This window comes from Chlorocebus sabaeus, chromosome 16, assembly GCF_047675955.1.
Source record: "Chlorocebus sabaeus isolate Y175 chromosome 16, mChlSab1.0.hap1, whole genome shotgun sequence".
NCBI lineage: Eukaryota > Metazoa > Chordata > Mammalia > Primates > Cercopithecidae > Chlorocebus > Chlorocebus sabaeus.
The window spans coordinates 29688432-29713338 of record NC_132919.1 but is presented as its reverse complement, the minus strand read 5'-3'; the positions used below and the strand labels follow the sequence as shown (position 1 = coordinate 29713338).

General features: G+C 50.7%; 1 protein-coding gene across 4 annotated transcripts in view; it reads right to left on the bottom strand.

Moving 5' to 3' along the window:
• Positions 1-24907, bottom strand: part of RAB11FIP4 (RAB11 family interacting protein 4) — a 141497-nt gene that overhangs the window by 8817 nt on the left and 107773 nt on the right. For 3 of the 4 annotated variants that reach the window (XM_008010962.3, XM_073004835.1, XM_008010963.3), the window contains 5 exons: positions 6469-6695; positions 2437-2631; positions 1744-1878; positions 1404-1439; positions 189-288 (listed from right to left, as the gene is read on the bottom strand). In XM_008010962.3, the coding sequence (XP_008009153.1) occupies positions 189-288; positions 1404-1439; positions 1744-1878; positions 2437-2631; positions 6469-6695 (693 nt within the window). Of the gene's footprint in view, positions 1-188; positions 289-1403; positions 1440-1743; positions 1879-2436; positions 2632-6468; positions 6696-15159; positions 16363-24907 lie in introns of those variants that run through there. The other variant, XM_073004836.1, reaches the window with a different exon arrangement.

Here is a 24907-nt window from a genome sequence, read left to right as displayed (position 1 = left end):
CCAAACCACTGTGTATCCGAGAACAGTCATGTGTGGGGTGAGGGGCGGGGAACACACCAGGGCCACCTATCCCCAATTCCTGGGCAGGCACAGGGTCTCCCAAGTCCCCAGACAGTAGCCCGAGCACACCCCACCTCCCCTGGGAGCAGGCACGCATTCAGTCCCTTCTCCAGCCACCCAGGGCCCACCTTCTCTGTGATGTCATTGTCACAGGAGTCAATGCTGTCCCGGAACAGGTCTTCGGTGCTGCCGTTGCTGCTGCTGAAGTTGCTGCTGTGCATGAGCTGCCTGCAGGGGTGGGGAGAGGGCATCTGGCTGCAGGGGCCTTCCAGAGACAGGGGCCGACTCAGGCTACTGGCTAGGCGAGCATCCAGTACCCCAGGGGATCTGCCCCTTTAAGGAGGCCGCCCTCACTCAGCCTGAGAGGGAGTGTTGCCAATCCCAGCAGATCATCCAGCCCAGAGGATGGCAAATGGGCTGTACAGACCCCCGCGGTTCCCTGGCAGACACAGTCAAAGAGGCACAGCTTCTCCTGCGGCCTCAGAGCCCTCTTCACGCCAGCAGGCTGACCTGCAGCTACCCAGTGACCTGAGCTGGCACGTGAGCCCGCTCCTCTTCCAGTGGGGAAGCCCCCGAGGAGGTAGCCCAGCTCCATGGCCCTGGCAGAGGGTCTGGGCCTCCTGAGGCTTGAGCCTCTCCACCAAGCTGGCTCCTGCTACATCTCTGGGAACTCTGGGGGATGGCAAAGGCAGAGAATTCACCAGGCCTTGCAGAGCAGTGAGCTGGGGTGGGACTGGGCCTGGTGAGCTAATCCGTGCCTGAGGCAAAATCCAGCTGCCACCCCCAGTGACATCCCCTTCCAGCTCCCTGACAGGCAGCAGCCAGGGTCTCTGCCAAGAAGCCAACACACCTAGCTCCTGGGCCCTTGCTGCCAGCTCCCAAAGCCCCGAGTGCAGACCTGGGGCCACCCTGAGCTGCTGCAGGACTTAATCAGAGCAAAGTGACCAGCCCTGATGGCACACAATCATGTCCAGATCCCCGCCTGCAGGAAACCCGGGGTCTCTTTATTGAGTATGGCTGCCAGCTCCAAGAGGGGGGAAGGGCACTGAACGCTGTGGGGTGCTCTGTCTCTCTCAGGGCATCCCTGGCGTGCCTGCCTGAAGTCAAGGTGACCTAGGATTTGAAGAAGGGACAAGGGGTGGGGAGAGGGCAGGGAGGAGCTGGCCCCTGTTTTTCAGAAGTGGACGCTGCCCTGGCTGCACTGCCCTGGGATGGCCTCATTCCCCTCTGCTCTCTCAGCCACATGCGGGCACCAGCTGAGTCTGGGCTGCTGGCAGGGAGCCCCGGCCAGTGGGCAGCATGGGGACAGCACTCAATTTGCCCTCCCCTGAGGCGGGCCTTACCGTCCAAAGGCTGTACTGGAGATCTTTCGGTTGGGGCTAGAGAGAGAGAGGAAACAGTCACTGAACAGAGGGGTTTAGTCCACTCCCTTACTCTGTCCCAGCTGTAAGACACAAAAGTGCAGGACAAGGCCCTTCCCTCCCACTCAAAGGAATTCACTAGTCAGCTTGGTCCTGAGAAGAAACAGCCTGATTTCCTGTGGCAGCAAAAGCCCCTGGATCAACCCTCCTCTGAGAACTCTCACCTGCCCAGAGAGCAGGGGTCGCCATGCCTGTAGCTTCTCCCTCCAGGCCCTGCTCTGGCCCCCTGGCCTCCCGCTCCCGGGCTGGGCCCGGGCCTCACCTGTTGGCCTTCAGGTTTTTCAGTCGGGCTTCCAAGTCATTGAGCAGGTTGATTTTCTTGCAGCATTGAGAGCAGTAAACATCTAGCAATTCGCTGTTGTACACGTGCCGCATTTTCCTAGGCGTCTGCCCCGCACTGGTTCACGAGGGAAAGGAATCACCACCTTAATTGCTGTCCAGTCTGGTGCCCTATGCCACCCTGCTGAGCTGACTTTACTTGAGTCCCCAGTACCTTTGAACCTTGTTAGGGAGAGGGGCAGGGAGTGGAAGTATAGCAACAGATCATCCCTTCTCCAACACGCTCAAAGAGAAGCCAGTGATGCATACCCATTTAACAGCTAAGGCAAACTGCAAGCTCATTTCAGAGAAAGTGGTGACTCAGGTGGGTGAGAAGGGATCGCAGAGGGTCACTTGGAAGGACCCTTCAACACTGAGGCTCTAGAACACAAGATGACACACAGCCCCATGGCCCCCAGTGTGCAGCCTCCTAGGTCAGTTAATTCAGGAGGAACTTCTGACCCCTACTCAGGGTGCAAAGGTAGCAACCCCAAGCCCCAGGAGCAGAACTCATGTAGCTTAGGACAAAGGAAAAGGCGCCAGCTCAGGACTCGACCCCCGCCCCGACCCCCTAGGATGTGCTCAGAATGGTTCTGCAACTTTTGACCCCAAATGACATCCCCGACCAAGGGGCCACCTGGAAGACACCGAAGACCCCAGGTCCGAGTAGACGTTGGTCCTGGTCTCATCATCGGGGCAAGGGCTGCTGGGGGCGCAGTCCACGTCGTCACCCTCCCCGTAGTCTTCAAACTGCTCCTCATTGCTGATAAGTGAGGTGGTGGAGTGTGTAGAAAGGTCTGAGGTCGTCATGGATGGAGTGTGGACCAGGGACCTGAGGGTCCAAAAGCACCCAAGTCAGAGGAGGACTCATGGGTCCCCAGCCACAGCCTGCAGTAGGGAAACTGAGTAGGCATTTCCCTTTAATTGGCACTACCAATTAAGTGTTTTTTTTTGTTTTTTTTGTTTTTTTGGGGGGGATGGTGTCTCGCTCTGTCACCCAAGCTGGAGTGGAGTGGCGCAATCTCGACTCACTGCAAGCTCCGCCTCCCAGGCTCATGCCATTTTCCTGCCTCAGCCTCCTGAGTAGCTGGGACTACAGGTGCCCACCATCACGCTCGGCTAATTTTTTGTATTTTTAGTAGAGACGGGGTTTCACTATGTTAGCCAGGATGGTCTCGATCTCCTGACCTCGTGATCCACCTGCCTTGGCCTCCCAAGTGCTGGGATTACAGGCGTGAGCCACCGCGCCCGGCCTACCGATTAAGTTTGTACTTCTTGACCTGGTAAGTACATTTCAGGGACCCTATCTAAAGGGAAACATCTCACCACAGAAACCATCTCTGCAGTTCAAACCAGTTCTACCCATGCTACCCCAGAGGAGCAAAACACTGCTTACAACCTAACTGTCTAGCTACAGCTAGACCAAATTATAATTATTAAATTATAATGGGAGTAAATTATTAAATTGCAGAATATCAAACAGTTGTTGAAAGGTTAAAACACTTGGAGTAGTGGCCGGGCATGGTGGCTTATGCCTGTAATCCCAGCACTTTGGGAGTTTGAAGCAGGCGGATCACAAGGTCAGGAGATCGAGACCACCCTGGCAAACACAATGAAACCCCATCTCTACTAAAAATACAAAAAATTAGCTGGGCGTGGTGGTGGGCACCTGTAGTCCCAGCTACTCGGGAGGCTGAGGCAGGAGCATGGCGTGAACCCGGGAGGCGGAGCTTGCAGTGAGCTGAGATCACGCCACTGCACTCCAGCCTGGGTGACAGAGCGAGACTTCATCTCAAAAAAAAAAAAAAAATTTCAGAGTAGCTGCTCTCCCTATGTAGTAGCCATTCTTTTATTCCTTTATTTCCCTAATAAACTTGCTTTCACTTTATGGAGAAAAAAAAAAACACCCAAACATTGAGAGTAATATAGGAAATGAATATAATCGATCTAAAATTTTAGATAGTGTAAGACTGAGTATGGTCGTCCCTTGGTATCCAAAAGAGATTTGTTCCAGGACCCCCTGTGGACACCAAAATCTGAGGATGCTCAAGTCCCAGATATGAAATGGCACAGTATTCACATACAACCTATGCATATCCTCCTGTATACTTGAAATCATCTCTAATGTAATGTAAATGCTATGGAAATAGTTGTGAGAAGGGATCACAGAGGGTCACTTGGAAGGACCCTTCAACACTGAGGCTCTAGGACACAAGATGACACAGAGCCCCATGGCCCCCAGTGTGCAGCCTCCTAGGTCAGTTAATTTTTTTTTTTTATAAGTTTTTTATTTGTGTTGTTTTTTTATAAGTTTGTCTTTTTTCTTTTTTTTGGAGACAGAGTCTCGTTTTGTCGCCTGGCTGGAGTGCAGTGGTGCAACCTCTGCCTTCCAGGTTCTAGTCAATCACCTGCCTCAGCATCCTGAGTAGCTGGGAGTAGCCTCCTCCTGCCACCACACACAGCTCATTTTGTATTTTTAGTAGAGATGGGGTTTTTGCCATGTTGGCCAGGCTGGTCTCAAATTCCTGGCCTCCGGTGATCTGCCCGCCTCAGCCTCCCAAAGTGCTGGGATTACAAGGCTGCTCCCAGAAAGCAGCACGGCCCCTCTCTCCATCCACAGCCCCAAAGGACCCCACCAAGAACATGGGGACTCTGAGAACCACTTGAGTTTGAGAAATCCTGCATTGAGATGTACTAGGTTGAACCTCATGAAATCACCTTTTTTTTTTTTTGAAGATGGAAATGATTAAAAGTTGTCAGTTTCATGTGGTTCAACCAACACGGGAACCCCTCTCTTCCCTCTCCAAGTCCCTGCAGCAGCCGTAACCATCACCTTCTGGTAAGGGGTTGCCACTTGCACTCCCCTCGGCTTCCTCAGGCACAAGGGTGGCAGCTCCCCACCACCCCACAGCGCTGCATCCCTCAAGAGACTTGGTGAGGGCTGAGATGGAAGGGACTCCTTCCTGCCAAAACCGATGTTAAAGATGAAACTGCTTCACTGGGAAGTCACTTAAGTCTTAATGTTGTTTTTAAATAACATTTCTGATTATGGGAATACATGCTCAATATAGAAAATATAGCAGAATAGATGGGAGGTAATTAAAATGATCAGTTGGCCGGGCACGGTGGCTCGCGCCTGTAATCCCAGCACTTTGGGAGGCCGAGGCAGGTGGATCACAAGGTCAGGAGATCGAGACCATCCTGGCCAACATGGTGAAACCCCATCTCTACTAAAAATATAAAAAATTAGCCAGGCGTGGTGGCGGGCACCTGTAGTCCCAGCTACTCGGGAGGCTGAGGCAGGATAATCACTTGAACCTGGGAGGTGGAGCTTGCAATGAGCTGAGATCATACCACTGCACTCCAGCCTGGGTGACAGAGTAAGGGTCTGTTTAAAAAAAAAAAAAAAAATCATCCTACCATACATAAATAACTGCTTAATTTTCCAGATTAATTTTTTCTAGGCATTTCCTAACACATATGTCTATGTTTTTTTTTTGGTTTTTTTTTAAAGAGATGGGGTCTTGCTAAGTTGCCCAGGCTGGAGTGCAGTGACTACTCACTGGTGTGATCCCACTACTGATCAGCACTCAAGTTTTGACCTGCTCTATTTCTGACCTGGGCCAGTTTATCCCTCCTTAGGCAACATGGCGGTGCCCCACTCCCGGGAGGTCACCATACTGATGCTGAACTTAGTGCAGACATCCGATCAGAATAGTGCACTAGAGCCCAGAACTCCTGGGCTTCAGCAATCCTCCTACCTTAGCCTCCCAAGTATCTGGGACTACAGGCACATGCCACTTGCCTGGCATATGTTTGTGGTTTTGTTGTTGTTGTTGTTGTTGTTGAGACGGAGTCTCACTCTGTTGCCCAGGCTGGAGTGCAGTGGCCGGATCTCAGCTCACTGCAAGCTCCGCCTCCCGGGTTTATGCCATTCTCCTGCCTCAGCCTCCCGAGTAGCTGGGACTACAGGCGCCCGCCACCTCGCCCAGCTAGTTTTTTGTATTTTTTTAGTAGAGACGGGGTTTCACCGTGTTAGCCAGGATGGTCTCAATCTCCTGACCTCGTGATCCGCCCGTCTCGGCCTCCCAAAGTGCTGGGATTACAGGCTTGAGCCACTGCGCCCGGCATGTTTGTGTTTTTAACAAAGCTGATCTCATGGACATCTTTGTAACCTGCTTTTTTTTGTTTTTGTTTTTGTTTTTGAGACACAGTCTTGCTCTGTTGCCAGGCTGGAGTGCAGTGATGTGATCATAGCTCACTGTAACCTTAAACTCCTGGGCTCAAGTGATCCTCCTGCCTCAGTCTCCCAAAGTCCTGGGGTGATAGGTGTGAGCCACCATGCCTGGCCACAACCTTTTTTAAAACTAATTGAGATCATGTATCTCATATCATTAACAGTCATTTAAAACTTGACTTTGTCTGCAGGACTAGCACTGAAAATAAAGTAAAATTAAATTTAAAAACTTGACTTTGCGCGGCTGCCTAAAATTCCAAAACTATCCCTTCCTGTTAAGCATTTAGTATGTTTAGAATCTTTTGCTATTCAGCTAATGCCTCTGATACAAATTTTGAGCATGTTTCACATTTACTTCCTGGAGACACTTTCCAAGAACCACATTTCTGGGCTGAGAGGGCAAATACTGAGCTTCAGGCGGTTTTAACTCACTTGTCCTCTGGCAGAAACAGGCCCCCAAGTCCCCCGTCCTTCTCGGCAGGACTCCCGACAGACCCCTCCAGGCTCTGAGGGCTCTCCATGGGGCTGTCCGTGTCCAACTCCTGGGGGCCCTCAGGTGGCGCCAGCGTCATAGCCTCCTCCTCGTCCTCGGGAAAAAAACTGGGCTCCCTGGGGATGAGCTCGCCATCAGCAAAGGTGGGGCCTGTGACTTCGCTGCCCTGGAAAAGAAAGAGCATGGACAAGGTAAGTGAGGCCAGCTTCCCAGGGCTCAGTGTTCCACTCAGACCGCAAGGGCATCAGCCAGGCCAAAATAGCAGGGATTGGGTGCAGGAGGCCCAGACCCCGAGACCCTAAGTGTGGGAACACCTGGCAGGTGATTAGTCCTAGGGACCTCTAATACTGGCTGACTCATGAGTGTCTAGTGAGGAGCTGGAACTCCCAGGAACAGCCATCCATGAAGAAGGGCCACAGTCAGGCCAGCCACTTCCATTCAGGGCACCCTGGTTGGCACATCAGAGCCCCCACTATGGCAGAATATGGCACATCAGAGCCCCCACTGAGGCAGGGAACATAAGGCTGATGCACGCTGACTTCCTAGAGCTAAATCAAAAGAAAAACCTCAGTTTTCTGCTCCCAAGTAGCTACTCCCTTTGCATCCCCGCCCCTCCTACCCACTGCCCCCTCACTCCCCCATCCCCCAACCTTTAGCTGCCTGGCAGATGAAAAACTGAGAGTATCTCTGATTGGTCCCCTCCTGCAACCAATCAGGCTGGTCACAGGCTGAGTTTTCATTTGCATAGGAGTATAACTTTGTAACTTCACTTTAGTCTCTGGTTGGTTGCTTTCTGCAACCAATCAGATGTTTACATAGGGTGTAACTTTGTAACTTCACTTCACTTGGGCCTCTGGTCCCCTCCTGCAACCAATCAAACTGTGGGCCCCTACTTCATTTACATAGGGTGTACACCAAGTAACCAATGGGAAACCTCTAGATGGTATTTAAACTCCAGAAAATTCTGCAACCAGGCTCTTGATCCCCTATGCTTGGGCCTGCTCCCACCCTGTGGAGTGTACTTTTTTTTCAATAAATCTCTAGACCGGGCGCAGTGGCTCACGCCTGTAATCACAGCACTTTGGGAGGCCGAGGCAGGTGGATCACAAGTCAGGATATCGAGACCATTCTGGCTAACATGGTGAAACCCCGTCTCTACTAAAAATACAAAAAATTAGCCGGGCGTGGTGGTGGGCGCCTGTAGTCCCAGCTACTCGGGAGGCTGAGGCAGGAGAATGGCGCGAACCCGGGAAGTGGAGCTTGCAGTGAGCTGAGATGGCGCCACTGCACTCCAGCCTGGGTGACAGAGCGAGACTCCATCTCAAAAAATAAAATAAATGTCTGTTTTTGATGTTTCATTCTTTCCTTGTTTTTTTGTGTGTGTTTTTTTTTGTGCATTTTGTCCAATTTTTTTGTTCCAGACACCAAGAACCTTCCACTGGTAACACCACCACAAAAGTCTCTGCCAGAGGAAGTCAAATGGCTTCGAAAAGGCTTCTTGGTGCCCCATGTAAGGGGTGCCCCATGTAAGCTATTCACACTGAATAGCTTTTAGGATCAACTCTGATCTAGTAGACTTTGCTGCAACGTGGTACAGTGAATGCTGCACAACTTGGGATCCACCCTCCATGACTCTGGGCACATCATGGAATGTTTCTGAACCTCGCTGGTCTCTGTAAATCAGGAATGGCGATGAAATCTTACAGGATCACTGTGTTGATTAAATGAGGTATTTCACATTAGCATCTAACACACAGTAGGACCTCAACAAATAAACCCCGGCCAGAAGATATGATGCCCAGCTCAGGAGGCAACTGCCTGCCTGCGCCCTGCCACAGCCTTGCTGGGAGCAAGAACGCCAGGCCTCACTCCTGAGCGCTGCTTGTGCTGGGTCTGCCGCCCAGCACAATGACGGTGTGTGGTAAAGACATGCTGGCACCTTTTGCGTAACTCATCAGATAGAAGAGCTTTGGCCTGCTTCAGAGTTGACCCTCAACTGAGGGGCAGCTCTCTGTAAACCATTTACTGGGGCCACTTCACCTCTGAGGAGGGAGGTACTTCTCAGGTGGCACTGCTTCTACCTGACCCATTGGAGAGGTCAGCCTGTTCCCAAGGTTCTTTGGTGTGCTCCTCAGCCAGGGCTGGCAGGGCACGCTATTAAAGGACCTGCAGTCCCGAGACTACAGAAGGGCAACAGAAACAGGCTGGGAAAAGCCTCCTGGCGTCTCAGACAGGAACAGGTTCAGGGACAGCTGAAGAAGCTGCTCAGCAACAGGCCTGGATGTGCCTGCCCAGACATGTGCAGCTGTCTGTTGCCACCAGTGAGCTGGCAGCCCTCCTGGGGGTCCATCCCCACCAGGAGACCCCTGGACTAAAAATAGATGACAATATTATAATGAGCCTGGTTCCTGCCTGTGCTGTGATAGGCTGAGCACCAGACAGACCAATAACACGAGCACTGGCGAGCCAGGTGTGCCAACAGTGGAGACTGTGGAGACAGGTTGTGTAATGAGAATCCCTCCAGGGTTCCAAGGCCTTTTCCACCCACATACTAATCTCATCACATGGCTCCCAACCTATCAGATCTTGTACCCCAAGTAAGCTCTTCATCTCCAAGCCTGAAGCTGCATCCCAGTGGAAACAAAAGGAAACCAGCATCACTAAACAGCCATCAGGCTCCAGAGATCGAGCTGGGCATTCACATACTATCCAACCTGTGCTTCATGACAGCTCTTCAGGGCAGTGATCGTTATCCCCATTTTACTGATGGGGAAACAGAGGCTCAAAGAGTAGCATGTCAGAAGTCCTCCAGCCAGAGGGCAGGGCAGGGCAGGGCAGGGCCCACTCCCCCGTCCCACCCCTGCCGCCTGCCTTCGCATCCACACACTTGATTCCATTTATCCTTGATGCCTCCCACACTTTGTGGATTTTCAAACCTCATGGTGACAACAAGGAGAGCACATTTTATAGGGACATGTGAATCCTTAGCACACCCCCTAATGTAGCAACTTCCACTTAACACCCCCACAGGACACTGCAGGTTAGTGCAGGGACATCTAAGAGAAACAAGGCAGGAGGGAGACCGGAAGAGAACTGGGGCTCTCAGAGGACCATGTGCCTGGTCTGTTCTTTCACCTGGCCATGAAGAACTGCAAACTTTTCACTTTCCCGGCCACACGAGTAGGGAGAGTTCCGCCTTGCTGGGAATGCCCGCCCTGTGGCTTACACGTGAGCTCAGCAGCGTGGCAACGGCGTTCTTCTGGTCTTCACCCCAGCCCGATGAGCTGAGCCTCTTTTCCCCTTTCTACACAGCCGGGTCGGGACAGGGATACCACTCTGTGTCCCCAATGCCCACCTTCCCCCTACAGCCACGTCCTAGTGAGGCTGTGGCCCGCTGGCTCCCAGAGGCAGGCAGAGGGCCCGGCACAGATCAGCGTCCGTGCTCCTCAGGTGTCCAACGTGGCCTCTGGCCAACTTGGGTTTAGCTCACTGACACGACGACACAGAGGCCAAGTGTGTGCCAGGCACTGCCCCACTAACACCTGGCTCACGGCATGCAGGTGGAACCGCCAGGCCCTCTCACCCAATGTCCACGGCAGCGTCCTGATACTCCCAGCAGCTGGCCCAAGCCCCTGACAAGGTAGACAGAGCAGCCTCAGATGGCTTGGCTCAGGCACAGGCGGGGCAGAGCAGGGCACCAGGGTCCTACCCTCCAAAGAAGACCACCACCTCCTTGGGCAGGCTTTCAGGCTTGGACTAAGTGGAGTCCACATCTGCCCAGCCCTTCAGCAAGCTCCTCGCCTGTCTCACATACCCCATCCCTCACAACGGCCCCGTGCGAGCTGCCTGGGGTGGGCAGGGCAAAGATTTGGGATTCATCGGCTCTGTCTGACACCTGGCGAAGATGAGGCTCAGAGTGGGAGGGCGGCTGCCCTGGAACCTCACAGTTCACAGAGGGCCTGCGGGGACCTGACGCCGGCTCTGACACGCCAAGCCCTCACCCACCTGGCCACACACGCGCACACTCTCTCTCTCTCCAGCTTTTTCTCTTAAAAATGGCTGCTCCCAACATTAATACCTTTCATTCAACCCACAGCTGTTTGTCCAAGGCAATCGGAAATTTTAATTATTACTTTAAACCATTTCTAGTAGTTTGCCCGCTAAATTCAAATATTATAAAGACAGCTTACTGCACGCCTTGGTTAGCCCAGGACAGTACTGGTTTGTGCCTATCCCGAGACCCCCTTGGTTTGGTATTTGCCATGGTCACCCTTGCTCCTCCCTGAGGGCCGAAGTCCCCAGCCCCAGTTCTTGTTTCCCCAGCCCTCTGGGGAAGGGTCTGGTGGAAGCCCCCGCTCCTTCTCCCGCCTGGAGGGGAGATGCTGGAAGGTGCCAGAACGCAGCCTCTTCTCTCCTCCTTAAGCCACCATTCAAGTTCTCTGAGGGAGAACTCGGAGTCAAGCATATTAGAACTCTTCTTGGACAATTTCCCTTTTGTATTTTTTTTTTTTTTTTTTTTTTGAGACGGAGTCTTGCTCTGTAGCCCGAGCTGGACTGCAGTGGCTGGATCTCAGCTCACTGCAAGCTCCGCCTCCCGGGTTTATGCCATTCTCCTGCCTCAGCCTCCGGAGTAGCTGGGACTACAGGCGCCCGCCACCTCGCCCGGCTAGTTTTTGTATTTTTAGTAGAGACGGGGTTTCACCGTGTTAGCCAGGATGGTCTCGATCTCCTGACCTCGTGATCCGCCCGTCTCGGCCTCCCAAAGTGCTGGGATTACAGGCTTGAGCCACCGCGCCCGGCTGTATGTTTTTTAGATAAAGTTGCAGAGAAAAAGGAAGAACTTGGCCATAATAAAAACATTGCCCTCATAAGGTTTCCAGGTGGCCTGGGGTCACAGGCTTCCGGAGGCAGTGGGTTCCTCTCCAGCCAGGCTGCCTGCAGGTCAGGATCATGCGGAGCCCCCTGATGAATACACTTCCAAGTAGACTAGGGGCCATGGGAGAGGAACCATCACCCCATCTCACCACGCTGCGCTTGTCCAGAGAGCCGCCCGCTCACCCCGGCTGCACGGTCTGCATCCTCACCACAGTGGCGCCCACCCAAGGCTGGCTCTGCAGGGCTGGCGAGAGCAGCGGGGCAGGGACAGGGCCTCCCCAGTGCTCATGTTTCTAGGTGGCCGGAGTCAGCAAGTCAGGTCTGTGCCCGGGGCAGCTTCCAAGACTGCCTCTCAGAGCCCCCGTTTCCTGCCACTCCCCCACACTGTGTGAAAAAGGTGTCCACATATGGCCATCCAGTCACAACCCAGGGACCCTAGCATCAGTGACACGTCCAGGCCTGGAGCTTGGCCTAGTGTTCCCAGGGTTTGCACAGAAAGGCTGTGTCTGCTCTTTTGGGGACCTGTGGGGAAGGGTCAGTGCAGTGTTCTCAGGAGGCAGCACTGGGCATCGTCTGTGGCACAGTCTGACTTGCCAGGGCTCCGTCCCTCAGGACCCAGAGCCAGCCCTGAGCTCATAGCTCCCTGTCCCCTGGGGCACAGGGCCGGCCACCATAGGCCCACAGGCTTGGCTGGTACATGGCCACACCACCCCAGGCTTTCTTCCACCTGCCAGGGGGCCCCGGGGTGAAGGGAGACAGCGAACTCAATGTGTTTCTCCACAAGCCCCAAGAGGTCCCTGGGGGTGGGCCTGGGTGAGGGCTCAGCTCTGAGGCCAAGCAGTCTGGGTTTCGGGCCCTGCTGGCCCAGCTACTTACAAGCCATGTGACCTTGGACAAGTGACCACCTTTGTGAATGCCTGGCTCCTCACCTACAGAATGGGGCCAGTCAACTCCACCTCAGTGGCAGCTCTAGTGGGCCATGCGTGACAATTTACACTGGAGAGTCGGCCACGGTGGGAGCCTTAAATTAGGACCTGGCCTAATAAGCCTTAAATTCTGCCTGACCTGACAGGCAACAGAGGCTGAGCCTACAGCCACGGGTCCCTGGCTGGTCAGCCAGCAATGTCCTGGACAGATGAGCAGCCAGGAGGGATGTCCCTCTCCTCAGAGAAGCCACGCCGGGGAATTACCTGAGGCCAGGGCATTCCGGAGAGAGCTGGGGAACAGGATCCAGCCAGCCACTCTGGCAGGCAGATCTGCACCCCCTGCACCCTACCTCGCTGTCCTGCTGTCCCACCCTGTCCCCAGCAGGCAGTGGGAACCTGGAGGCACACAGCCTGCCATGGGGCCCTCTCCAGTCTTGAGAGCCGCGTTTGCCCGCCAGCAGGCCCCAAGTCACCCCCTTCCTTTGTAGGAAGTTGGCAAGGGCTGAATTCAGGGCGGCTGAAAAGGCCAAGTATCAATACACGTGAGGGACGTCCCAGCCTCAGAGTGGCCAACAACGCCACACTGTCCACACTCTGGGAGCGGATGCAGCATCTGGTCTTCTCCCTCCCCACCTCCCCCATGGGGAGCCACCTCACAGGCACACACACCAGCACTCTGCGTTTCCCTGAGCTGACACACAGAGGACATGGACCCCAAGTGACCTCATGTTCACCTTCCCTGTGAGAGGGAGGACCCTAAGTGGGTAGCTATGGGGATTTCCACGTCTGGACCCCAGTGGTTAGCACTATAGGGAGTACATGGCAGATGGTTAACGTGTGCTGGTTGAACCACACTGTAGTGCAGTATGATGAGCTGGGAATAGCCCAGCCACAAGACCCTGAGACCTGGGTGTCGACTCTGGTGTGATCACTGCCTGGCTGTGTGATGCTGGATCAGCTGTTTAATTTCTGGGCCTCATCTAAACACAGAGAGGGAACCACCTGTCTGGCAGCGCTGCCACAGGGAACTAGGACGATGCCTTGTGTCATGAGGGTGTGGAACACACGGCAAAAGGAGGCGCGGGGCGGCGTTAAGGACAAGCTCTGGAGTAGACGGCCAGGCCCGAGCCCTGCTCCACCATTCACCATTCACAAGCTCTGCAGCTTTAGGGTTACTGAACCGCTCTGTGCCTTAGTTTCCCCATCTATAAAATGGAGTTAACTGTGATTAGGAGTAAATGAGCTGCTACATGTCTTAAGCACTTTATGGTCTTAGCACACATAAAAAGCGCTCAAAACAAACAAACAAACAAACAACAAACCCTTTGGAGTGCAATGGCGCAATCACAGCTCACTGCAGCTTCAAACCCCCAGGACCCAAGTGATCCTCCCAGCTCAGCCTCCCAAGCAGCTAGGACTACAGGTACACCCCACCACACCCCAAAACTGAACTACTATTGTCGTCATTGTGTTGACAGAAAACAATCCGGGGTGCCTCCTGGCTTCCATCCAGCCCCTGGGACCCTCTCCCTCTACCCACTGTGGCTCACCGGGCTGCAGCTCGGTTGGGTTTTTTTGACTTCAGGAAGCCAGACCTGCAGGTTCCAGAGCCTGCCCTCCAAACATCAGTGCCTCTTTCTCCCCACCAGGGCCCTCTCCTGCCCTCTCATGGAAGGTTGTCCTGCACACGACTTACACCCTTTAATAAGCGTTAAGATGAGACGCTGCCTGGGGAAGGGAGTACAAGAAGCTCTGAGGTTCCAGCTCATCCACCCCCAGCCCTGGCAACGGCCTCACTCCCCAGGCACTAACTCAGAGCCAAAGAACAGCTCTGTGGGGATGAGGCAGGGTAAAAATAGCTTGGGCGGGCACATGCCCACTTCCCCTGCAGCAAGGCACCGGCAGGCACACGTGCTGCGCTGCCGCTGGGAAGGTGTGCATGTGTGCGGAGGGGGTGGAAACATACACTAAGCCCAGTGTCGGGGAGCCCAGTGGCTGCCCGGGCTACGCCTGTGAAGAATCTCTCACCCCACGCCCAGCCAACCAACAGCCCCGGAACGAGATGGGCTGCGTCAAGGTCTCACGGGGTCCTCCCCATGGGCAGCAGGAAATTCAGCTTATTGAGCTAACTCACAGGTGCCAGTGCCCCCAGGTCCACAGGGAAGGGATGTGATTGCCGGGGCTGGGGTCTTCTACACTCCACTGTGGCTTGGCTGCTCTCATCACGAAAAGGTGGTGCCGCCGAGATGAGTGCGCAGCCTTGGCTGTAACTGACTCCTGCTGCAGCTGCCAACCCTGGCTCTGGGTCAGGCCTTGCTCTGCAGACGCGAGGCTGGGTACTTATCAGTTGCTGATAAGAGGTTTTGGTTCAACAGAGAGTTGCCCAGGCACCAGCCAAGGCAAGGGTGGGATAAAGGGGGTTCAAGCATCCACCCAGAGGCAGTGCCTCGGCCTTGCCTTCTGAACAACAAGCAACCTCAGCTCAGACACAAGGCCTCGGCTCACCCCGACAGAGCCAGGGGTAAGCAAGGGAGTACCAGGTCGCCAGGTCACGAGCATTATCCCACACCTCAGACAGCCCTGGGGACTGACCGCATACTGTGAGATCAAAGCTCTGCAGCCCAGAGCTTTCTGCTCTGGTCAGGAAGAAAAGCTGCGCTGCCACGTTCCATCCCCAGAGTGGCTCAGAGGCCCTGGGGTGTCAGGAAGAGACCCAGTGCCCCATTCCTCCAGCTAAATTCCCTCCCAGGGGATGGCAGCTAAGGCAGGGCAGCTTCCAGGCTCTCTCCTCCCAGCCAGGAGCCCCAGGATCCACCTCCTGAAACTCACCCCAGAAAGGTGTGGCCAGGAGCTCAAGACCACCCCTCAGCAGGGCCCACTGCTCCCGCCCTGGAGCTTCTAGGAGCGAATCTTGTGTAGACACCCGGCTGCTGCTCTCCACCTCCATCCTAAGGTGGGCCTGCAGGCCCCAGGAGCAGGGGCAACCAGGACAACTGGGGTTCCCCAGGTGCTCATTCATCTCAGAAGCAAGCAGGTTTTGATTGTTGCATCACCCCCGGAGGGAGGTAATAAATCACCCTATTTTACAGATGGAGAGACTGAGGCTCTTTGGCAGATTTGATTCAGTCCTGGATCTGGCCCTCATTGGCTGTGGAACTCAGGCTGGTGCTGAACAGAAGAGAAACCGAAAGCCATGCTTGTGTTTCTCCAGAACCCTCATGACATTTACATAAAGCAAAGGCGGTCACTCGACTGCTGCACAAACATCACTGAGGAAGGGCTGCTGAAGCCCACACTGCCTTGCTTTCAGTGTTTTCATCACAACTCTTGAGCTGTCTCTCTCTCCGATCTCACACCCTCACCCCAACACACACACTGCTGCTAAGGCAGCGTCAGAGGAGCCCACAGAGAGGAAGCGGGGTGTGTGCGGAGGTTCCCAGGAAGACTCAGAAATGAGAGATGTCAGATAGCCTCCCAGGAGCTCAACTGAAACAGAGATGCACACATTTCCTGAAGCTGAGCAGACGGACTGAAGTACTAAGAGATCTAAAAACCGAGCCTGTCCTCAGGGAGGGGCTAAGCGGGTGGTCTTCTGGGAAGCACCAAGAGGGAGGGTCTGAGGCCCACCCGGGCCGCGTCCACCCAGGCACTGGCCAGAAGTGTTGGGTCTGGCTGGTCAGCACATCCAGCCTGCCCCGAAGGCTGTGCGGCCTGGCTCAACATTCCACACCTGTCCAGCCCTTGGCCCTTGTGTCCAAGTTCATGCAGCACCCACTTCCAGGAGCCTGCTGACAGAGAGAGAAGGGCTGCCCAAGCTCATGGGAGTGCATTTCTCACCACAAAGGGATCCACTGGCTCTGCACGTCCATCTAGGGACAATCGGTGAGCATGAGTGGACTCAAGTTGTGGGGTGTGGGAAAAGCCAGTAAGATCTGGTTTTCGAGCCCATTAGGATGCAGACCAGACCCTGGACCGTGGTGTGACCCCACTGGAAACATCCTGAACAGCTGGGTCATCCACTGTGGGGGACGCTCTCACTCCTCTCCACTTCCGTTCCAATAACAAGTGAGCAGTCAAAGGTTGGCAGTTAAAAACGGGCCGGGCGCAGTGGCTCACACCTGTAATCCTAGAACTTTGGGAGGCTGGCTGATCACTTGAGCCCAGGAGTTTGAAACCAGCATAGGAAACATGGCAAAACTCTGTCTCTACAAAAAATACAGAAAGTTAGCCAGATGTGGTGGCACATGCCTGTTGTCCCAACTACTCGAGAGGCTAAGGACAGACAATCACCTGAGCCCAGGAAGTCAAGGCTGTGATGGTGCCACTTGCACTCCAGCCTGGGCAATGGGAGTGAGACCCTGTCTAAAAATAAATTAACTAAAATAAAATAAAACAAAACATATCACTAAAAATCTAAGCCAGGCAGTGCGAGGCTGTAACCTCAACTACTTGGGAGGCTGAGGCAGGAGGACTGCTTGAACCTAGGAGTTCAAGGCCTACCTGGGCAACATGGCAAGACTCCCACATCTTTAAAAAAAAAAAAAAAACTAATAGATGAGAGAAACAAAGGAATAAAAAAATGCTTGAATCACCCAAAAGGACAGAAGATTGATAGCCAGAATACATAAGGAACTCAAACAACTCAATAGCAAAAAAACAAATAATTCAATTTAAAAATGGGCAAAAGATCTGAATAGGTGTTTCTCCAAAGATAACACACAGATGGCCAACAGATATATGAAAAAGGTTCAACATCACAAATCTTCGGGGAAACACAAATCAAAACCACAATGAGATACCACATCACCCTAGTAAGAACGGCCATCATCAAAAAGACAGAAAATAAATGCTGGCAAGGATGTGGAGAAAAGGGAACTATTATACACTGTTAATGGGACTGTCATTTTATTTATATATATATTTTTTGAGATGGAGTCTCACCCTGTCGCCCAGGCTGGAGTGCAAAAGCACGATCTTGGCTCACTGCAACCTCCACCTCCCAGAATCAAATGATTCTCCTGCCTCAGCTTCCCGAGTAGCTGGGATTACAGGCACATGCCACCATACCCAGCTAATTTTTTGTATCTTTAGTAGAGATAGGGTTTCATCATATTGGCCAGACTGGTCTCAAACTCCTGACCTCATGATCTGCCCACCTCAGCCTCCCACAGTGCTGGGATTATAGCTGTGTGCCACCATGCCCGGCTGGGACTGTAATTATTAATAGAACAATCGTTATGGACAATGGTATAGAGGTTCCTCAAATAATTTAAAACTACCATATGATCCAACAATTCCTCTACTAGGTATACACACAAAAGAAATCAGTATGTCAAAGAGAGATCTGTATTCCCACATTTATTGCAGCACAATTTACAGCAGCCAAAATATGGAGTCAACTAAGTATCCATCAACAGATAAATGCATTTTTAAAATGGGGTGTATATATACACAATGGAATACTATTCAGCCACAAAAAAGAATAAAAATCCTGTCATTTGCAACATGGATGAACCTAGAGAACACTGTGTTAAGTGAAAGAAGCCAAGCAGAGAAGAACAAATAGCATGATGTCACTCCTATGCAGAATCTAAAGAAGTTACCCATTGAAGTACAAAGTAGAATGGTAGTTACCAGAGGCTGGAGAGGGTAGGAGAAGGAAGGATGGGGAAAGGTTGGTCAACAGGCACGAAGCTATAGTCAGATGGGAGGACTAAGTCCTGGTGCTCTATTGCACAGTAGGGTTACTACAGTTAACAATAATGTGTATAGGCCGGGCGCAGTGGCTTAAGCCTGTAATCCCAGCACTTTGGGAGGCCGAGACGGGCGGATCACGAGGTCAGGAGATCGAGGCCATCCTGGCTAACACGGTGAAACCCCGTCTCTACTAAAAAAAAAAAATACAAAAAACTAGCCGGGTGAGATAGCGGGCGCCTGTAGTCCCAGCTACTTGGGAAGCTGAGGCAGGAGAATGGCGTAAACCCGGGAGGCGGAGCTTGCAGTGAGCTGAGATCCGGCCACTGCACTCCAGCCTGGGCAACAGAGCGAGACTCTGTCTCAAAAAAAAAAAAAAAAACCAATAATGTGTATTTAAAAACAGCAAGAAGATAGCATTTTGAATGTTCTCACCACAAAGAAATGACAAGTGTTTGAAGTGATGGTTATGCTAACGACCCTGATTTGATCATTCCACAATACATATGTGTTCAAAACATCACACTGTGCTCTCTAAATATGTACAATTGTGTGTCAATTAAAAATTTAAAGATTAGGTGGGATAAAAACTCTACCACATCAGTAATACTTTGAAGAAAACGGAGTAAACAATCCTATTAAAAGATCAATATTGTCAGAGTAAATTAAAAACAACTACGTGCCACTTACAAGAGACAAAATTGAAATTTAACAAGATGTAACACTTTTATATCTATGCATCTAACAGTTTCAAAACATAAAGCAAAACTTGCAGGTGGCCAGGAGCTCCAGGCCAGCCTGGGAAACATAATGAGACTCCATCTCTACCAAAAAAAAGAAAAAAAAAAAAGTAAAAAAAATAGCCAGGTGGTACATGCCCGTAGTCCCAGCTACTTGGGAGGCTGAGGCCAATGGATTGCTTGAGGCCACGGGTTTGAGGATGCAGTGAGCTATGACTGCACCTGGGTGACAGGGCTCAAGATTCTGTCTTTAATAATAATAATAATTGTTCTTTTATGAATTATAATAAATATTAATTATCATAATTATATTTATATTACTAATTATAAATATTGATAATTATTATAATAAAATATAATTATAATAATAATTATTATTATTGATGGAATAAGCAAACAAGATAATTAGAGAAGATACAGAAGACCAGAACAACACAAACTTGAGACTGATACATACAGAACACTACACTCAACTGCAGAATAAAACCAGTAGATTAAAGGCTAATGAGAAACTGGATACTTGCACAATACCAAAGAATCACCCTACAGATTGCTGCAAAACACCAAAGCACCCCACATACCTCTACCAGGGAGAACACAGGCTATTGTCCCCTTAATGCAGAGATCAAATGTGATGCCTAAGAGGTACGCAGCATCACCTATAATGTGGGCTTAACGAAGCATTTAACTCAATTCGAATCAAGCCTTAGGATCTAACTTCTACCAAATGGAAAAACGGGATAGAAGAAGTTACACATCACCACAGGGAAGATGCATTTCTAAAGGTTGAGACAGGTTGGAAGAAAAGGCATTTCTAACAAGTTCTCGGGTGATGCGGATGCCGCTCGTCCCGGGACCACACTTTGCAAACCACTGTTATAGATTAACTGAGAGACATAGAAACCAAATATCATCCTTGATTAGATCCCAGATCAAACAAACAAACCACCACCCAGCTGTAAAAGACCTTTTGAGGATAAATAAGGAAGATGGAATCTGGAGTAGATATCGGATGATGTCAGGGAATTATGCTTAATTTTGTCAGGTGTAATAATGGTATATCGTTGTGAAGGAAAATGTCCTTAGTTTCGATATTTAGTTTAATTTCTTTTCAAATAGCTCATTTGAAAAGAGACTTGGTTCATTTGAAAATTACAGGCCGGGCGCAGTGGCTCACGCCTGTAATCCCAGCACTTTGGGAGGCCGAGGCAAGCGGATCATGAGGTCAGGAGTTCGAGACCATCCTGGCCAACATTGTGAAACTCTGTCTTTACTAAAAATACAAAAAAATTAGCTGGGCATGGTGGCAGATGCCTGTAATTCCAGCACTTTGGGAGGCCGAGGCGGGCAGATCATGAGGTTAGGAGTTCGAGATCATCCTGGCTAACACAGTGAAACCCCATCTCCACTAAATATACAAAAAAATTAGCCAGGCGTGGTGGCGGGCTCCTGTAGTCCCAGCTACTCGGGAGGCTGAGGCAGGCGAATGGCGTGAACCAAGGAGGTGGAGCTTGCAGTGAGCTGAGGTCGTACCACTGCACTCCAGCCTGGGTGACAGAGAGAGAAAACGTCTCAAAAAAAAAAAAAAAAGTAAACATTGTATGGAAACATGAAAAAATAGCCTGCCCCAAATTTGCTGAACTAGTTAAGGAAAGTGTTACTGCCTGTCTTTTGGATAAAAGGTATTTTAACTAGGATGGGATGATACCTCATTATAGTTTTCATTCGCATTTCTGTGATGATCAATGATGTTGAGCACCTTTCATATGCCTGTTTGCCATTTATATAAATTACATACAATAAAAATGTCTATTCAGATCTTTTGCCGATTTTTTGACCGGTTTATTTGCTTTTTCCTGACAGGTCCGGCTCTATTTAAAAGGATATGAAGAAGTGAAGTCATCCTGAAAGAATACTATCCTAGAGGGTAGAGTCCACAGAAACTGGAGCCCGAAGGACCAACATGAGCTTCGAGGATGAAATGAGAACAGAATGATGAGCAGTCTTGGTTTCGAATGATCAGATCAAGAGGCAATGGATGGCTGAGGTCATAAGAATGATCTGGCCTCTAAACGACCATTCACAGTCATAACAGTCCTAGAAATGTTTCCAAATAGAGCAGGTAGTCAAGAGCCATCCCCAAGGGGGTCCCTCACCCACAGGCCTTTGCCTGAAAGCAGAACTGCCTCCCCTCTACTCTGCCAGGCTTTGCCTACCCTCCTCTTCCTCTTCCCCCTTCCCTTGAAGGAAGTCCCCAAGACCCTTTTCTGTTACGGGCTGAATCCTGTTCCCTCTAAAATTCATATATTGAAGTCCTAATCCCTAGTACTTCAGAATGTGACTGTATTTGTAGATAGAGTCTTTACAGAGGTAATTCAGGCTGGGTGTGGTGGCTCACACCTATAATCCCAGTACTTTGGGAGGTCAAGGTAGGTGGATCACTTGAGGTCAGCAGTTCGAGACTACTAGCCTGGCCAACATGTTGAAATCCTGTCTCTACTAAAAATACAAAAATTAGCCAGGCATGGTGGCACATGCCTGTAGTCCCAGCTACTCGGGAAGCTGAGGCAGGAGAATCACTTGAACCTGGGAGGTGGAGGTTGCAGTGAGCCAAGATAGTGCCACTGCACTCCAGCCTGGGCGACAGAGCAAGACTCTGTCTCAAAACAAACAACAGGAAAATAATAATAATAATTAAAAAGAGGTAATTCAGTTAAAATGAAGTCCTAATGGGTTGGTCCTAATGGGTTGGCCCTAACGCAATGTGACTGGTGTCCTTACAAGAGGAGATTAGGACACACACAAAGGAAAGACCATGTGAAGACACAGGGAGAAGATGGCTGTCTGTAAGCCAAGGAGAGAGGCCTCAGAAGAAACCAACCTTGCTGGCACCCTGATGTTAGACTTCAGCCTCCAGAATTGTGATAAAACATACTTTGGTTGTTTAAGCTGCGCAGTCTGTGGTCCTTCACTATGACAGCCGTAGCAGACCAACAGACCAATAGACCAATATCCCTTCTCCCCCAGGAAGCCTATGTGGAAACCCCTACCCAAGCTCAGTCTGGATTTTTCACCCACCTTCTCACCCTGATGACAAAAACAAATTTTTTCAAGGTTAATTCAATTAAACCTTTATTTTTTTATTTTTTGAGATAGAGTCTTGCTCTGTCACCCAGGCTGGAGTGCAGTGACACAAACTCAGCTCACTGCAACCTCCGTCTCCTGGGTTCAAGCAATTCTCCTGCCTCAGCCTCCCGAGGAGCTGGGATTACAGGCGCCCACCACCACGCCCGGCTAATTTTTGTATTTTTAGTGCAATGCCCCCTTCCTGGGTTCAAGTGATTCTCCTGCCTCAGCCTCCCAAATAGCTGGGATTACAGGTGGCCACCACTGCACCTGGCTAATTTTTGTATTTTCAGTACAGATGGAGTTTCACCATGTTGTCCAGGCTAGTCTCAAACTCCTGGCCTCAAGTGATCCATCCACCCTGGCCTCCCAATGTGCTGGGATCACAGGCCACCATGAACCACTGTGCCCGGGCTGACTTTGATTTTTCAACTGTATGATGGTGCAAAGTGACCCACAGTCAGCAGAAGTCATACTTTAAGTACCCATAAGAGCACTGTTTTTCACCTTCAGCATAGTACTTAACAAATTACATGGGACATAAAACACTTTATAGTAAAACAGGCTCTGTGTTAGATGATTTTGCCCAACTGTAGGGGAAAGTAAGTGTTCTGGGCACATTTAAGGTAGCCTAGGCTAAGTTATGGTGTTTGGTAGGTGAGATGTAGTAAATGCATTTTTTTAAACTTACGACACTTCCAATATACGATGGGTTTATCGGGACGTAACCCCATCAAGAAGCATCTGTAACTGGATTTCTAGAACCTACTCAAGAGACTCAGGGATTTATTTTTGGTCTGTCCTAAAAAAAAAAAAAAAAAAAAAAGGTTGTATTCTCTTATTCTCTTTCATGATTAGTTTGAAATACAGCTGCTTCTTAAGAGATGATATTTTGTTGAAACCAAAGCTTGGTGAATCTATGATTATCAGGATGGCATTCTATAAACACTATTTATATGCCAATCTAAGTAAGTTATTTCCAGTTTCTTTTTCTTTTCCTTTTTTTTTTTTTGAGATGGAGTCTCACTCTGTCACCAGGCTCTAGTGCAATGGCACGATCTCGGCTCACTGCAACCTCCGCCTCCCGGGTTCAAGTAATTCTCCTGCCTCAGCCTCCTGAGTAGCTGGGATTACAGGCGCACACCACCATATCCAGCTAATTTTTGTATTTTTAGTAGAGATGCGGTTTCATCATGTTGGCCAGGATGGTCTTGATTTCCTGACCTTGTGATCTTCCTGCCTCGGCCTCCCAAAGTGCTGGGATTACAGGTATGAGCCACCGCGCCTGGCCAGGTCCATTTTCTTGTGTGTTCTCTCAGTAGTATAAGTATTCTATTTTAATTTTAGAGAAGCATATGCACAGTTCAGAGACGTTAGAATTGCAAAGGCAATTTCTGTTGCCCAAAACTGTATTTAGTATAGTTATAAGACAAATGTAAAAGGTGTTTTACCTACACAGCAACTGAAGAAATCAGCAGTTAGCCCTGGAGTCACAGGCCCTCACACAAGGAGCCTTTTACCCTGGGTCAGGCTGCCTCTGTGACCAGCAGCGCTCAGTAACTGAACACGATATTACCAGTTTCTCCGTGCCAGACAGTATTTCTGGCTACTTGACATCTGGAGCATTTTCCTCTCTCTGTTGTGGTCAGTGTGGGAAGGAGGACTGCTACTGCCCCTGGGACACGTGGGCACCCTGCTCAGAGGGATGCCAGCTGGCCTGTGACATGGCCCAAACCCAGGCCCCACCCCTGCCACTCCACAGCAGTCTAGAGCTGGTTTGTAACCAAGGTGCAGCTGAATTTAGCTCCGTGAATCATCTCCAAGGAAAACCCACAGAGAAAGTGAACTCACCTTTTAACCAAGTCCTTGATGGGGTATGATTGTCCCAACAAAGCCCTGGGTCCCAGATCTGAGTGCCCCGGTAAGTCCATTTCCTAAACAAAAGGGGTCTGAAGAGGCTATCCAGCCTATCCTCTGCCCTGCAAACAGAGCCAACAGCCTTGATTTTCAAATGAGAATGTGGACTTCAGAGGCAAACTGTTGGGGATTATGAAAACAGAACTTAAATTGCTTCCACATCTGGAAAACAAACCCAGCAGCCAGACCCAAGAATTCCAGGCGTGCCAGCTCAAAGAGAAGCTGTAGGTCAGGGGAGTTATTTCCTGTTAGCTTTCAGTCCCCCATTACCTACCTGAAGCCACAAAGATCTCCTGTCTACAAACAGCTGGTAAAGTCACAGCTCAGAGAAAGAGAACAAAGTTTACATACTAGGGCGCCTACCACGTGGCCAGTCTGCTCTGTGCTTTACAGAGACGGTAAACTCCCTGCAAGTAATTATCATTTTCCTCCTTATAGATGGGGAAACGTGGACGGGCACGGTGGCTCACGCCTGTCATCCCAGCACTTTGGGAGGCCGAGGCGGGGGGATCACGCAGTCAGGAGATCGAGACCATCCTGGCCAACATGGTGAAACCCCATCTCTACTAAAAAATACAAAAATTAGCTGGACACGGTGGCACGTGCCTGTAATCCCAGCTACTCGGGAGGCTGAGGCAGGGGAATCGCTTGAATCAGGGAGTAGGAGGTTGCAGTGAGCTGAGACTGTGCCACTGTACTCCAGCCTGGTGACAGAGCGAGACTCCATCTAAAAAAAAAGAAAAAGAAAAAGAAAAAGAAAGGTGGGGAAATGGTGTCCAGAGAGTTTCATCCACTTTCCCCTGAAGTACCCTGCAGTTTTTCTCTTTATTCCCCTTTGGAGTCACACAAAAAGTTGGGGCCATGCAAACCCAAATCAGGAGTTCCCTAATTTCAGTCGTCCCATCTAAATTCTCAGAAACGATTTTCCAAATGCCTTCTGGAAGCTCCAGTTCCCATGCAGCCACTGTGCCTCTGGTTCCCCTGAGGAAAGCACGGACCAGAGGCCCCAGCAACTCAAGTGTCAAAAGCGAAGTAACGGGCTGCAGTTGAATGGGGTGTGTATAAAGGGCTCTCCTGGTTCTTGGAATGGGCAGTTATTT